This window comes from Toxorhynchites rutilus, chromosome 1 (genome assembly GCF_029784135.1).
Source record: "Toxorhynchites rutilus septentrionalis strain SRP chromosome 1, ASM2978413v1, whole genome shotgun sequence".
Lineage (NCBI taxonomy): Eukaryota > Metazoa > Arthropoda > Insecta > Diptera > Culicidae > Toxorhynchites > Toxorhynchites rutilus.
This window is the reverse complement of record NC_073744.1, coordinates 105,841,089-105,856,402: the sequence shown is the minus strand read 5'-3', so window position 1 is coordinate 105,856,402 and position 15,314 is coordinate 105,841,089. Positions and strand designations below refer to the sequence as shown.

General features: G+C 39.8%; 1 protein-coding gene across 17 annotated transcripts in view; it reads right to left on the bottom strand.

Annotated features, from left to right (window-relative positions):
* LOC129762448 (teneurin-a) overlaps positions 1-15,314 on the bottom strand; it is a 305,694-nt gene that overhangs the window by 119,611 nt on the left and 170,769 nt on the right. For all 17 annotated transcript variants that reach the window (XM_055760685.1, XM_055760686.1, XM_055760687.1 and 14 more), the window contains 5 exons: positions 13,194-14,186; positions 12,937-13,131; positions 12,618-12,827; positions 12,328-12,513; positions 12,056-12,202 (listed from right to left, as the gene is read on the bottom strand). In XM_055760685.1, the coding sequence (XP_055616660.1) occupies positions 12,056-12,202; positions 12,328-12,513; positions 12,618-12,827; positions 12,937-13,131; positions 13,194-14,186 (1,731 nt within the window). The remainder of the gene's footprint in view (positions 1-12,055; positions 12,203-12,327; positions 12,514-12,617; positions 12,828-12,936; positions 13,132-13,193; positions 14,187-15,314) is intronic.

Here is a 15,314-nt window from a genome sequence, read left to right as displayed (position 1 = left end):
TCGAACCAGATCCAGATCTTGTTCTTTTTATATCAGGTAAATATTTTTCAAATTCAACTTGAAGTGATGACGAATGCTGCACAATCTCATTCTTGATGGTCTTTGGCACTATTTTTTCGTCTATTCCACTATCAATCACTGACGAAACTCTTTCGAACATTGCGAAGTTGTTCAATTGAGCCTTATGTTTCCAATTTTCAAAGTTTGTCGAGGAACGCATTTAGCGAATCAATAAAATTTATGATGGTTTGACTTCTTGGAAGTTTTAAATAAAGCTTGTCGAGCTAATCAAATATAGGGTCGGGGAAAAAGAAATGTCATATTTCTGATCGAAATTTGACGCTTTATTTAACATACTTAAAATTATCCAATTTAAGTCTAATATGCGCCGTTTTGTTCGCAAACTTGTAGCCATTTAGAAGGCATCTTCATTATCCCCCCTTATAAAACTCACCTCCTTATTATCAAAAAAACTCAGACAACCAGTTTTCGCAAGCCTCTTTTGAGGCCAACTTAGTATCACCAAGAGCGTTTTGCATGGACCGGAAGAGATGATAATCACTTGGAGCCAGATCCGGACTATACGTCGGGTGCAATAGGACATCCCATCCGAGCTCCCGTAGCTTCTGGCGGGTCATCAAAGATGTATGAGGCCGAGCGTTGTCCTGGTGGAAAACAACACCATTCCTATTGATCATTTCTGGCCGCTTCTGGTCAATCGCCTGCTTTAAACGGTCAAGCTGCTCACAGTAGAGAACCGAGTTGAGGGTCTGGCCATAGTTGAGCAGCTCATAGTGTATGATTCCTTCCAATCCCACCAAACAAACACAGCAAAACCTTCCTGGCCGTCAATCCGGGCTTGGCGATGGTTTGGGCCGGTTCAGGTTGTCGTACGTGATCCACTTTTCATCACCAGTCACCATCTTTTTCAAAAATGGGTCGAGTTCGTTCCGTTTCAGCAGTGCATCGCAGGCGTTGATTCGGTCTAAAATATTTTTTGCGTCAACTCGTGTGGCACCCATACATCCAGCTTTTTTTGGAATTCAATCTTCTGCAAATGGTTCCAAACGGTTTTATGGTCTATACCCAGTTCCTGGCCAATCGAGCGAGTGGTCATATGCCGATCTACTTTCAACGATTTCAACGATTTTATCGATTTCCACGACGATTGGCCTACCAGTACGGGATGTATCTTCGACAGCCACTACACCAGAACGAAATCGATCAAACCAACGCTGTGCTGTGCGAATCGTTACAGTATCGGGTCCATAAACTACACGAATTTTTTCGGCCGCCTTCGTTGCAGTTTTACCTCGCAGGTAGTAAAAACGTAAAATATGGCGAATTTCTTGCTTGATGGACTCCATCTTTGACGCGCTATAACTTGAGATTGAAAAGGACAATCACAACACTGTCAAAACGACACTTGTAGCACAGATTGTCGTCTTTAAATAGTCGTATAGTATGACCCGATGCGATAAGTACAACACAAGATATGTTTAAGTGTTACCATATATTGACAATATACGACATTTCTTTTTCCTTAATCCAATACATCAGCCAAGTAGGCTAATTGTATGGTTCAACCAGAGTTGCTTACCATAGCCAAAAGATATTTTTTTTTTCTTGCAACTTAAGAAAAGATTTCACCTCAGTTCTCAATTCGAAAAACAATCTGTTACATTTCCCTTCGAAAGCCAACAAACATTGGTATGATACAATAGCATCAGGTGATTAGAATCCAATCTTGCACAAAATTGCTTGAAAATCTCGAATTCATTGCGCTTGATTTCACAAAATTAACGATTTTGATTATTTGCTCCAAAACAACAGTTAAAGATTTTGGAAGCAAGGGCTTTTCTGTGTATCATGCAATGGATTTCTTTTATCTTTGGATTAAGTTTTCTAACACTTGCGTGAAATCCTGACTCCCCACCGGTTGAAAATCACTGACTTACAACATATAATATTTATATGAACTCAAAAACAATGTAGCACGTTGCTGCATGGGTAGACACCACACAAACTGCGCGTTAAGAGGCTGTCCACAAACCACGTGGACAGAAAAAGCACCATTTTAGACACCTCCCTCCCCCTCCACGGACAAGCGTGAACATTTTCTATATCCCTCCCCAAGTTGTCCACGTGGACATTTGTTAATTTTTTTGAATACAAATCGGGAAAGTAATTGAACTGTGAGTAAATTCCCTTTTAAGTTTGTTTCTATTTTCTATGCTATGTTTTAACATTGATAAAAATAGTTTAGTAATAGTAGCGGTTTGTACAAAAATTTTTGATTTGTTTCCCAACATTGTGAAATTATTTGTACAACTCCTTAGTTTCATCCAAATTCCATTTACGTTGTTATTGCGTTATATCAAAGCATCACTTGTGATTGCTTTTCTCGGACATTTTGTAGCGTAAACTGACGAAAACTGGCTGAGCTGTTTAGGTTTTGGAGAAAATCAAACAATCGTTTGCTGAATTCAGTTAGTCAGAATCATCGAAGAAAAGCTGAGTGACATAGTGGTATAAACAAATTAATATGGATATCATCACGCTGTCTAAGAGAATAAAATGCTGTGTGGTGTATGTAGTCCTTTGTGCAACTTGAAAAATCCATCATCGCAGAACTTTTTTTTTGTCAAAAGACTGCGCAACGTGCTTCTCATCATATCCAATAAGTCGAAGTTCTTGTCATTTAATTATTTTTTCCATCGGCCAGGACAAATGATGATCTGAAGATGCAATATTTGGGAAATACGGTGGGTGAAGAATCCCATCGCATCCAAACTCTTTCGGGCTGTCAAAAAGACATGAGGTTTGCCATTATTCTGATGAAACAGGACGCCTATCATGAGTTTTAGTTGCGAACTGTGTGTTGGAATATATCGACTGGTTGCTTGGTAGGAACTCATAATACCGAATTTCTTTTCAATCACTCAGACACAAAGAATGACTTTGCGTTTTACGTTAGCAGGCTTCACCAGATGAACATAGAAACTGTAGAACCCCGGTTATCCGCGAACGGATGATCCGATTTGTCAGTGAGAGAATGGCATTTGCTCGTTTGTTTTTGTCGCTTTCATTTTATTTGACCACTGATGTTCACGACCTTACAAATGGATAATTTAATTTCTGTATTCCTAAAACATTGTTTTCATGCTGAAATATTTTTCGTGTTTCGTGTTTGCACCTCATTTTTAGTCCATTAACTCGTAATCCGCGATTTTCGTTATTCGCGGTGACCTTGCCAGAATATTACGAAGATAATCGGAATTCTACTGTATCTGCAATCAAGCTGCTAATTCATATGTCATGTACTGAGGATTATTTTTGATCTGCGTCTCGATTCGATTATCATTACATGACGGCATGAACTTGCTGGGCAACCCAATAGATGCATATTTCAGAACGAAGAAGAGCATCGCTGCTAAGAACACTTCTCGTGAGATACAGTTCGTGCCTCCATAGAAGTATTTGTTGTTTGTGTTTCATTTTCGCCTTGGGAGTTTTCAAAATATGAAGGCGAAACGGTTTTTACATCAAGAGCGGAAGTTGAACCAAAAACCCCATCTAGAAAAACAATGTCGTGTATTTCTAATATTACAACAATCGAACATGCTTTGACGGCGTCTGCATTCTGTCATTTCGGCATTGTCATCTTAAACCAATGAAAATAAATTGAACGCTCTCGGTTGATGTGCGTTACTATCAGGATACACATTTTAGCAAAGAAGTTCAACGATATGAAAAATATGGATTTTCGTCCGGGAAGATACAGATGTGATTTTTTTAAATTATGTATTTAGAGTGTCCACGTGGACATTAGCTACACCCCTTCCCCCCTCTCCGTGGACAAGCGTGGACCATCTCACATCGGAAGGCGTCTGAGTTTTGCCAAAGCTCACATGAACCGACAGTGGGACATGGTATGTCGTAACAAAGAAAGTTTCCAAAAGAATACATCTTGCTATATACCATAACGAATAGTTCTTCAATGTATAGGTTATTTTCACTGACTAAAAAGTTCAATTTGGATGGTCCTGATGGTTTCAACGGGTACTGGAGTGAGCTACGGAAGGAGGAACAGTATTTTTTCAACCATAAATTTTGGTGGAGGCTCGTGCATGGTTTGGGCGGAATTCTGTGCAACCGGAAAGCTCAAAATAGCTTTCACATCATTCAAGGATTACATACATGTTCTAGAATCCTCTCTCCTACCGTTTTTGCATGGATATCGTCACAAAAAATCACATTCCAGGTACAGGTAAACTTCGATATAACGTACATTTCACTTTCAAAATTGTACGTAGTCTATAATACATTATTGTGTTGCTGTTTTAGTAAAGTTAATGAATAACTTCAATCAGAAGACGAAGCCAGCCTTTCTCATGATGTTTCCCTTTGTACTGTTGATTAAAGCTTGATTCATTTAGAATCCGGAATCACAAAACCAGCTGTATTTCGGGATTGATTGAAAGTACAAAACTTGTTTTAACATCACAATACAGATAATTCATTGTTCTATCAGGAAAAAAATTTTGAAAAATCTTTTCCTTTACATTTTGGAAATGTGTACGTTATATCGAGGTAAAATGTACGGTATATCGAGTGACATTATATCGAGGGTACGTTATAACGAGGGTACGTTATATCGAAATTTCCCTGTACTATTCATACTAGCAAGGAAACTAAGCAAGGACCCAAAACTAATTTTTGGACTGACCGGCTCGCTCCCCAGACTTGAATCCTGTTGAAAATCTCAGGGGAATCCTTCTACGCAGAATCTACACTGAGAGAAAACGGTACATCACGATTGAAGAGCTCAAGGTCGCAATTTCAAAAACAAAATATTGAGAAATCCGTTCAGCAGAATTTGAAGAATAGTATTCCAACACGAATTTTCTAGGTCATTACCGAAATGGCAAGGTTGCCAATTATTGACATGTAAATGAGCCGATCGTCTTGAACTTTTCATTGATAATACTTATGAATTTTGAAACGGTCTTATAGAAACTGGACAGTTAAAATTATCATATTTAAGCACAATAAATAAATAAACAACTCATTTGAACGAAATTGACCTCAAATATACTTTATTTTAAGCATCCAACAATGTATGAATTTATCTTGTTGAAATTTTAACTGTTCGTGTTGCAACGAACTATAATCAGGGGGTCTTATAGAAGTTGGACAGAGTGTAGATATGACTACCAAAATATGTGAACGGAAGAATTGTCAAACGATCATTGTATTTTACATTTCCCTCTGAAATTATTGCACATTATTGCTCATGTTTACGTAGTTCTCGAACCGCGAAAGTTCATTCGCCTCTAGTATCTGAAATGACGATTTTCCCAGGGTTCTCAGTTTAAAAGAACGTTTTAGGGAACCAAAGGGCCTGATCACGAACGTCACTTCACGATGAAAATGGAATGATTTGTATGCAAAGTTATATGCATTTCATTCCGTTTTCACCGTGAAGTGACTTTCGTAATCAGGCCCATAATCCGGTCTGCACAACGACGATTACAAAAGTACTCAACACCAAAAAATACCCCCGACTTGCATGTATATTTGCAGAGCGGATTTCCACATGTACATCGATTTCGAAGTCTGTGTTGGGTTATAAGCATTCGAAATACGAGTAGGGTTAGCACACAAATCGGCAGAACAAATGTATGGGAAAAAAGGAAGTTCTTCCAGTTTTCATGAATTTAAACTGTTTAGTGATTAGCGAATTTTAATGTATAGCATATCAAACAAATCTTAGAGAATTTCCGATTCGACTGGTATGCAAATCATGAGAATTCGTTCACAATGAAAATAGTTATTAACGTTAACTTTATTTCATAAAAACGTGACTGATTTGGCACCCTTCCTGAAAGACGTAGTTCTACGAAACAAAACTGGTCATGGAATAGGAAGGGTGAGGGACGGATAATATTCATGCTTTGTACTTTCTGATCTGTCGGCGATCCCGTCTTTCAAAGGTGAACAAACTGGCCGTCTACAATCGAATCATTGCTCTTTCCTTTATGTAGCTGTGGTGTGGGGGTCATGTGCTCAGACTCACAGGAACAAACTCCAAGTGGTGCAAAATCGTACACTGAGGATGTTTTTTGATCGTCATTTTGACACTAGGGTCTCGGACCACCTCCACCAAGAGGCTAATATCCAAAAAATAAATTCAATTATTAATAAGCAAAAGCTAAATTTGTGGAAAAATGTAGGTTCTCTGAAAATCACTTGATCAAAAATTTGTATAAAGTACATTAGTTAGTAGTTTATACGCATTCGATTTACTTTTCATTTGATCGCCTATGTGGAGCTTGTAAGAGGTGTAGAAAATATAGAGAAAATGGTGAAAAGGAATAACCAAATTTCCAAATACCGATTCGAACCGGAAATAGATTCCTGAACACTCTTCCCTTCAGCGTGTGAAAAAAATTCAGGAATGAAAAAAATAGGCCTTATTCTCAAATACACTACAGAAGAAGAAAGGTGAATTGAAAACCATCAATTCCGGTTCACATGCAACTGCAAACATTTGGTAGAATTCATTATGAATACACCGAGTTCATCCATCCGGTTAATTCTCTTTTCCACCACACCACCACAAGTCAAGTGAATCTGCTTTCTTCTTACCAATCCCAAAACTGTTTGTTTCAAACCAGGAAAACAAATTAAAATCATCAACCAACGAACGCATATTGCTATGTCCAAAAGTTATAAAAATGAAAAATGTGACTTTTCTGATGCGCTTCACCGAAATCATTAGTGCAACAAACTAAACGGACTATGAACGAGTACAGGAAAAATGGAGATAATTGAATCAACTGGTGTCTTTTGAAGAATTTTCCATTGCGTGAATCCCGCCACGATTGGATCGTAACAGGTCATCGCCAACATTACCAACAAAAGGCGAACGTAGCCAAAGATGAGCGATCACTTAGTACTTATGCCTTAAAAATAAGAATAAGCATGCTTTTCGAACTAACTTGCGATATTTTCGATATGTTAGATTGTCCCATAAGTTTCTTCCGCGCCGCACTATATGTGGCTCTTGGTTTATATAAACATGCAGGTTTATCCCTTAGCAGTTTATGACATCGGTTTCAGTCGTCCCAGATCTATTTCAAAGTACGTTTCGCTGTGACAGTCTCCTTTTCTGCTTTCAATATGAAGAGCCAAATGAAGCATTTGTGGCATGTTATGCTTTATTGTATTAAAACAGACAAAAAAGACTACACTGCAGACGAGATTTGCACCGTTTACTGGAGTGGATTAGGACCGTCAGCAATACGACCAATGCTGATAAATATTGTAATCAACTGGATCAATCGAAAGTCACCATAGTAGAAACGGCCGGAATTTGCAAACCAACGTGGCATCGTTTTCAATCATGACAACGCAAGACCGCAGATGTTGCGTTGGCCTCAAGGCAAAAATTATTGCAGTTTCATTGGAACGTTCTACCTCATCCTCCCTACTTCCCCTGCCTTGCTCCATCAGATTATTACTTGTTCTTTTTCTAAATACTAATTTTTTTTCCGTTGTAAATTTTTCAAATCAATGAGTGAAATAAAAACGGACCTAGATAATTTTTTTACCAATAAGCTTCAACAGTTTTAAAGATTGACTGAAGACTGAGACGAGGAAAAAGCTTACAGAATAGAACGGTTAATATGTAACATAATAAATCCACCGTAAACAATAAATAACGTGTGTTCATTTCGCATAAAAAAGGGAACAAAGTTATAGGACACCCTAATACATGGGAAATCCATTTGCGATAAAATGTCAAATTGAGATGCAACGTTTCGGTGAGTTAGAGAGGTTCCATTCTGACAAAATGAATAAGAAAAGATCTCTCAAGTTTTGGACAGTCAACAGGAAAGGCCTAGCAAAAAGTGTTTTTATTATTGTCATTATTGTCACACGGCTAGAGGTTGAACACAAAAAAATCCGGACAATATAAAAACGCTGCCATTAAGACATATTTTCACAAATCATTTGAATCAAGTTAAAAGTATATAGAACCACGATAGGCATTGGTTGTCAGGATAAGTTCATTTGTTTACCTCATGGGCTCACTAGAGCAAGCGCGTCGCGAATCGATACTACACACTCGAAACGTAAATCTCGCTCGAGTTATTGCCATATATTGCAAATCAGGTTAACGGCCCAGATAAACCAAAGCAGAATTTGAAAGTATAAGAGGGCTCGAGAAAAAGTGGGCCTGATTCTCAAATACACTTCACGGTGGAAACGAAATAAACGGCACGCCACTGAACTACGTTTTACGAGTTAGTGAAGTGTCGAAGATAATCATGAGTTTTCAGGCAGAATGAGCACTTTTCAAATAAAAATCATTAATGAAAATTAACTTATTCGTACCAAACTGGTGTTCAATGTGAATGGAAAACTTTGTTTTCTTCATCTGGTATAATAACCTCATAGAAAAATTTTATGTGAAGATAATTTGATATTATAATGATAAGTTTAATGGGAAACTAATTTCATATCCAGATGTCGACACCGTACCGTTGTCATCGCGGATACATTTCATTCCGTTTCCACCGTGAAGTGTATTCGAAGTGTATTTGAGAATCAGGCCCAGTATGAAAGTTTTGACGTAGGACTACGTCTAACCGGAAGATATAGGGGGTGAAATGGAAATCTAGGCACTGAACAAGTAGGAAAAAATGCAAGATTTGGAACGCTTATAACTCGAGCATTTCTCAATAGATCGCAAATGTTTTTGCATCAATTGATAGGAAATATATCTACGCATCTATCATAACGAATAACATTTAATTTTTCTTGAGATAAATAATTGAATAATTGTGAAATATCAAGCATTGTCAAAATGCACTATGTGCCCATTTTTGATTGGTCCATTTTGTGCTCCTCAAATCGTACCGACCAAAACGGGCAACCAGAGCAGCAGCGAAATAGAATGAAGCACGATTGGAAAAGAAAAAGAAAAAAATGAACGAAACATTGGTCGCAGTCTCACACATGCGTAATTCTCGAGCCAGCCAGGCTTAAAAATCCCCGCTCCGCTGCCGTAACGATCATTCTCATTCAAACCGTACACCACATCGGTTCGCATCACAACACATCAACAAACCAACCCAAGCAGCCATGTCTGGACATGGTAAAGGAGGAAAAGTGAAGGGAAAGGCAAAATCCCGCTCGAACCGTATTGATCTGGAGTTCCCCGCAAGGGTAGCTAGGCCGAGCGCGTTAGTACCAGTGCAGCAGTCCACCTACCCGGCGTTATATAAAGGGTGTGTCATATCAAATTGCATCACGGAAAAAACGCTGTAGAAATTCGCCCAGTAGACCGATCCTTTTGAAAATTTTAGACAGTAAAATAAAAACTATTAAACAACTTTTGGCATTTTTTTTATTCATACTTCGAGCCCAAGCCCGTATGCTCGCACCTTCCTCTTTACCCCGTCCATAAGGTTCTGTACAACGTCAGGTAGTAGTTTTTTTTGAACAGAAATCCATTTTCTCTTAAAGTCCGCCTCTGATTTGACAATTTTTGAGTTCTTCGGGAGGGCCTGCTTCCTAATCGCCCAATATTTCTCTATTGGGCGAAGCTCCGGCGCGTTGGGCGGGTTCATTTCCTTTGGCACGAAGGTGACCCCGTTGGCTTCGTACCACTCCAACACGTCCTTTGAATAGTGGCACGAAGCGAGATCCGGCCTGAAGATGGTCGGGCCCTCGTGCTGCTTCAATAGTGGTAGTAAGCGCTTCTGTAGGCACTCCTTAAGGTAAACCTGCCCGTTTACCGTGCCGGTCATCACGAAGGGGGCGCTCCGCTTTCCGCAAGAGCAGATCGCTTGCCACACCATGTACTTTTTGGCAAACTTGGATAGTTTCTGCTTGCGAATCTCCTCCGGAACGCTGAATTTGTCCTCTGCGGAGAAGAACAACAGGCCCGGCAGCTGACGAAAGTCCGCTTTGACGAAGGTTTCGTCGTCCATTACCAGGCAATGCGGCTTCGTCAGCATTTCGGTGTACAGCTTCCGGGCTCGCGTCTTCCCCACCATGTTTTGCCTTTCGTCGCGGTTAGGAGCCTTCTGAACCTTGTATGTACGCAGGCCCTCCCGCTGCTTGGTCCGCTGGACGAATTAACTTGACAAATTCAGCTTATTGGCGACATCCCGGACCGAACTTCTCGGATCACGTCTAAACTGCTTAACTACGCGCTTGTGATCTTTTTCACTGACGGAGCATCCATTTTTGCCGTTCTTCACCTTCCGGTCGATGGTTAGGTTCTCGAAGTATCGTTTTAGTACTCTGCTGACCGTGGATTGGACGATTCCCAGCATCTTACCGATGTCCCGATGTGACAACTCCGGATTCTCGAAATGAGTGCACAGGATTAATTCACGACGCTCTTTTTCGTTCGACGACATTTTTCCACATTTACGAAAAATTGACAGTGAAGCATGGCCTACGTGATCTATACACTCTTATCTGATTATAAGCGGAAGCTGAAGATATAATTCCTAAAAATTAAATTTCTACAGCGTTTTTTCCGTGATGCAATTTGATGTGACACACCCTTTAGTTTCGGCCGCCGAAGTGATCCAGTTAGCTGGCAAAGCTGCTCGCGACGATAAGGAAACCCGCATTCGGAACAGAACACATTCGGTTCGGTGGACATCAAGACAACAGGCAGTTGCAGCGAGTGGCGAGTGGCAAACGCAATTGCAAAACGGCGGCAGCAGGTAGCAGATGAAAAAAGTTTGTTCTTTATACAAACTGCTTTGGTGGCAAATCCAGAACAAGGCGGCATCGAGGGCGTTCGAAATGGTTTTTTTCAAAACCACGAGTACTAAGTTTTCTAAATTGGAACTATTCCATAAAACAAGGCGCTTTTCAGGGCCATTAAACCTTCCAAAAAAGAGTTTAGGAAATACAGTTTAATGCTTTCTAAAACAATATCCAAAATAATAATAAAACACTTTCATAATTTGTTTGCCAGGATATGATGAGTATGTGAATTTGGCAGTTGTTCTGAGCTTATTGATTTTCACCAATTCTTAAATTGCATCTAGATTGAAAGTACAGTAATTTACACTTATCTCGACATTTAGCTAATTGGACGGACCTGTAATGCGACATATTTAGTAGGACATTTTTGAAAACATAGAGTTCGGGGTCCAAATTATGACCCCACATTGAAAGATGACACTGTACCACTGTCATCGCAAATGTTCAATTACAGGTTAAAATTACCTCCAATCCGATACTGAGTGGTGGTAATGCGATGTGCCATTGAATGTAATTTACTGTAAAATATGTCACAAGCTGGATGGGAAGAAATTTTCCAACTGTAAAAGTTGTGGCGAGTGGCAAATGCAATCGCTAAACAGAAAGGTTTAGCCGAACAAGATGGGAATATCGAGTGATAACAAAAACACAACACCAAAGGTTCTTTTCACAACCATCAACATATTCATAAAGAGTAAACAGTAAACTAATCCATTTTTCAGGTAGATAGGTAGGTATTCACGTAGGAGAAGAAAATAAAACAATATATTTAAAATATATATTTAACAAAAGCTGTCCCCTTTGTATAGTCCAACGTCACTCCGGTTATGTCCCCGACATTACCCACCCGTCTTTTTTTTTAACAAAATATGATTGGATTTTATCCCTCATTTGACCGGAAAGTGTTTCAGAAGAATGTTAAATTAACAATTAATCGAAATTCCCCAAAGTTTCTTGTCTGACAACTAAACACAGCGAAAATGGCGTTACAGTGGTTTCCAAGAAAATGAACCTGCCCAATATTTTGGAATTGAGAAATATTGATCAATGGTGAGACACATACTGAAGGAAAATGGGGGAACTGCATTGAACTGAAGGATTTCAAGCGGAGTTTGAAATGGAACAAAAAGCGAACCCAAAATATTATTTTTTAAAGTCCAAATTCATCGACAATTTTCTTTTATAATACGTCTCCTCGATTGAAAATATTTATGATGATTAGGGAAATATGCGACTATGAGCAATTTTAACCTACCGTTATCGTTGTCAATATTATCCTTGCAGCTTATTTCTAGTGCAATGGAGCAATCAGTTCCAGCCCAGCCCTCGATGCAGACACACCGATATTCGCCATCTTCGAGAGTACATTGGCCGTGACGAGAACATCCATTCTCGCATCCCGCTGTGTAACGGAAAAATACATTTGAAATTTTGTTTGATGATAAATGATAATGAATAATCGAACCAAATAATGTCTAATATAACGAAAATGAAAAAACTTTGTTATAATAAATGAATAAAACTCACGTAATGTGCAATGTCGTCCATTCCATCCTTGCGAGCAGACACATGTACCATTCTTACATTGGCCGTGTTCTGCGCATCTAGAGTCACAAGTTAATTGATCACAAAGGCTACCTGTCCATCCCGAGTTACATCGACATCGCCCCGATTCGCATATTCCATTGGGGCCACAATCCAGACTACACAAAGCTGAGAAATGAAGAGTGCATGGAAGTTAGCATTGTGTTCATAGAAAATTCGCATTGGTTATTGACTGCCGTTAATGGGAGTATTAGTTACTAGATGGCACAAACCTTGCGAACAATCAACTCCGGTCCAGTGACGATCACAAACGCAGGAACCTGTTTCTAAGTCGTATGTCCCATGGTCAGAGCACGTTGGAAGACATTGATATACTTGCTGATCTACAATACTGCAGTCCTCTCCCTGCCATCCAGCTTTGCAATAACATTGACTTGACACACACGTACCATGACCAGCGCAGGAAGGATCAATGCAATCCGCTGTACAAAATTTTAGAGCAAGTGATTAGGAGTAGTTTAACTCGGATTTTTAGATCGTCAATAGAAGCCTAACAAAACAATACAATTGTGTCACTTGCCTAATACTTACGTTGCTCACAATACAATCCTTTCCAGCCCCTTTCACAATGACAATCACCTTCGATGCATCGGCCATGATTAGAGCAGCTTGGCAATTCACACTCGGTAACAGGTATGTCACATTCAGATCCTTTCCATCCTTCCTCACAGTGACAGACACCACCACCATAATGACCATGTGATGAGCATAGCACGGGGCACACACCTGCGAAGTTAAATTGTATGTTCAGTTTGTGAAATTTAATAACAATTCGAAGAGAAACTCACTTATCGAACAGTCCGGACCTTGATATCCATCGATGCAATCGCACTTGCCTAGATAACACGAACCTCTACCCGAACAATCATTAGGGCACGTAGTTCTTATGCCTTCCGCTTCATCAACCACAAGTGTTATACTATGCGGCAGGAGTTCATCGTTGTAAACAGAAAGAAACCATCTGCCGACGTCTAAATACTGAAGTATTGTGACATTGACAGTCATTGAATCCATGTCTAATTTAGGGATGGAGCTGTCTGCTGATCGTTTCGATATTATATGCTGATCAACCTGATCCAGATGAAGGTCAGCAAATATAAATTCATTACTCCGACGGATTTCGAAAGACGATTGAAATCCTGAACGGGACGATTCTTGTGGAAGATCGTTCAAATCATCGTCCAGAGCGATGTTATCGTTCAATAAACTCCGTTTTCGTCGCAAACGATGATCTATCCGTCCACCTTTTACAAACTCGACGAAATCATACTGTGTTATACTCGGGCCCACATTCCGTCTGCCATACACAGCAAAGTTAGCGCCCCATGGTAGAGTAAAGTTGAATTGGATGAAAGCGGGGTGCTTATTGCGGAACTCTGCATTCCAGAACTGGAATGGAGGTATCGTGGCACGGTGGATATCGTTAAAGCCTTTTATTTCCACGATTGCTGGCCATTTTTGCGCTGCCAGTGTGGACATGAGCTGCTCCTGAGTTTTCTGAGTTTCCTGATAGTTGAATTGGGATAGACTAATGTGCATGTTATTGTTGTTGCCGTAGTAGTTAGATGTGGTGAAGCTGTTGTGATCTGCTGTACTCGTCAGCAGCGACTCCTCAGTTGGCAAAAGGGTAGATCCGCCATTGCTACCAGCCGTACCCGCTAATGCGCCAATATTGTTCGAACTTGAAGAGTCTGATGAAGCCTGATCGTGTGAACTCGATTTAACATCTTGCACTATTATGCAATTGGTGGGATCGATGTTGGATTTTAAAGAACTGGTTGCTGGGAAATAGAAAAAAACGACGTTAAAATACTTTTATTATTCAATTTGTATGTAAGTTCTTTGTTCACAAGCATATTTTGTTTACTTGTCAAAATCATAACAGCAGGTCACTTGTTCACGTCTGCAAGGTTGTTTTGAAGATGCCGCGGTTCGAATTGGAATTGTTGCGTCGTGAATGGTGTAACATACAATCAGTATGAAACGAATAATTGAGAAATTTTGCAATGAATGTTCCCTGCAGGATCTGCCAAAAAGTGGACGTAAACCAAATTTGATAACAGCATCGGAATGATCAAGGAAATACATGATTTGAAAACTCACAAGAAGCAGAAAGTACCCTAACAAATTTCGGAACAGCAACATCGTGCAAAAACGAGGATTCTCAAATTCTCATTTTTATTTGGACGTGTGCATGAAGAATGCATATTCAAGAATTGAGAAAAACTGATCAACAGCGCCCAGGAAGTGTACAACGTCTACTGTACAGAATTTGATGAGATGTGTCGAATCTAAGGTACGATCATTCTACAGAAATCAGCGATCTCAGTGGCCTCCGATTGCAGTAGGAAAAATGGAAAAATTTTACCAATTTTTCATGCGTTCACCTTAACACTTGGTGATGAGACCACTTGTCCATCGTCAATTACCATAACTTATGAGTTTTCAAACAAAATTTGATAGCGCTATCAGTTATGGCGAAAACAGTATTTGAAGCGGAAGTTCTGGCGAAAATAGTAAAGCAATTGCACTCCATGGATTGTGCGTACTGGGAGCTTCATCTCGTTGCGAAGAAAATTGACATCATCAAGTACTTCGAGTCCGCCGGATACGCCCGTTCCTGTATATACAATATCTTTACACTTCTGGAGAAGAATGAGAGCTTTGAACTGAAGCCTTGTTCCAGTTGTTCCTTGTTGAAGCACCGCTGCTGTTCATCAAAGCAGAAAATGGATGGAAAGGTTGCTAAACCATTCCATTCTTTGGGACGGGAGGTCGGAGCAACGAGCCAAACAGTCAAAAATTACCTAGCGGAGATGGACATTATCATGCGGAAACGAAAGTCAAGACCAGCCGTGCCGGAACAGCAAGCTGTGATCCAGAAACAAATACTGAAAGTAATGGAGAAT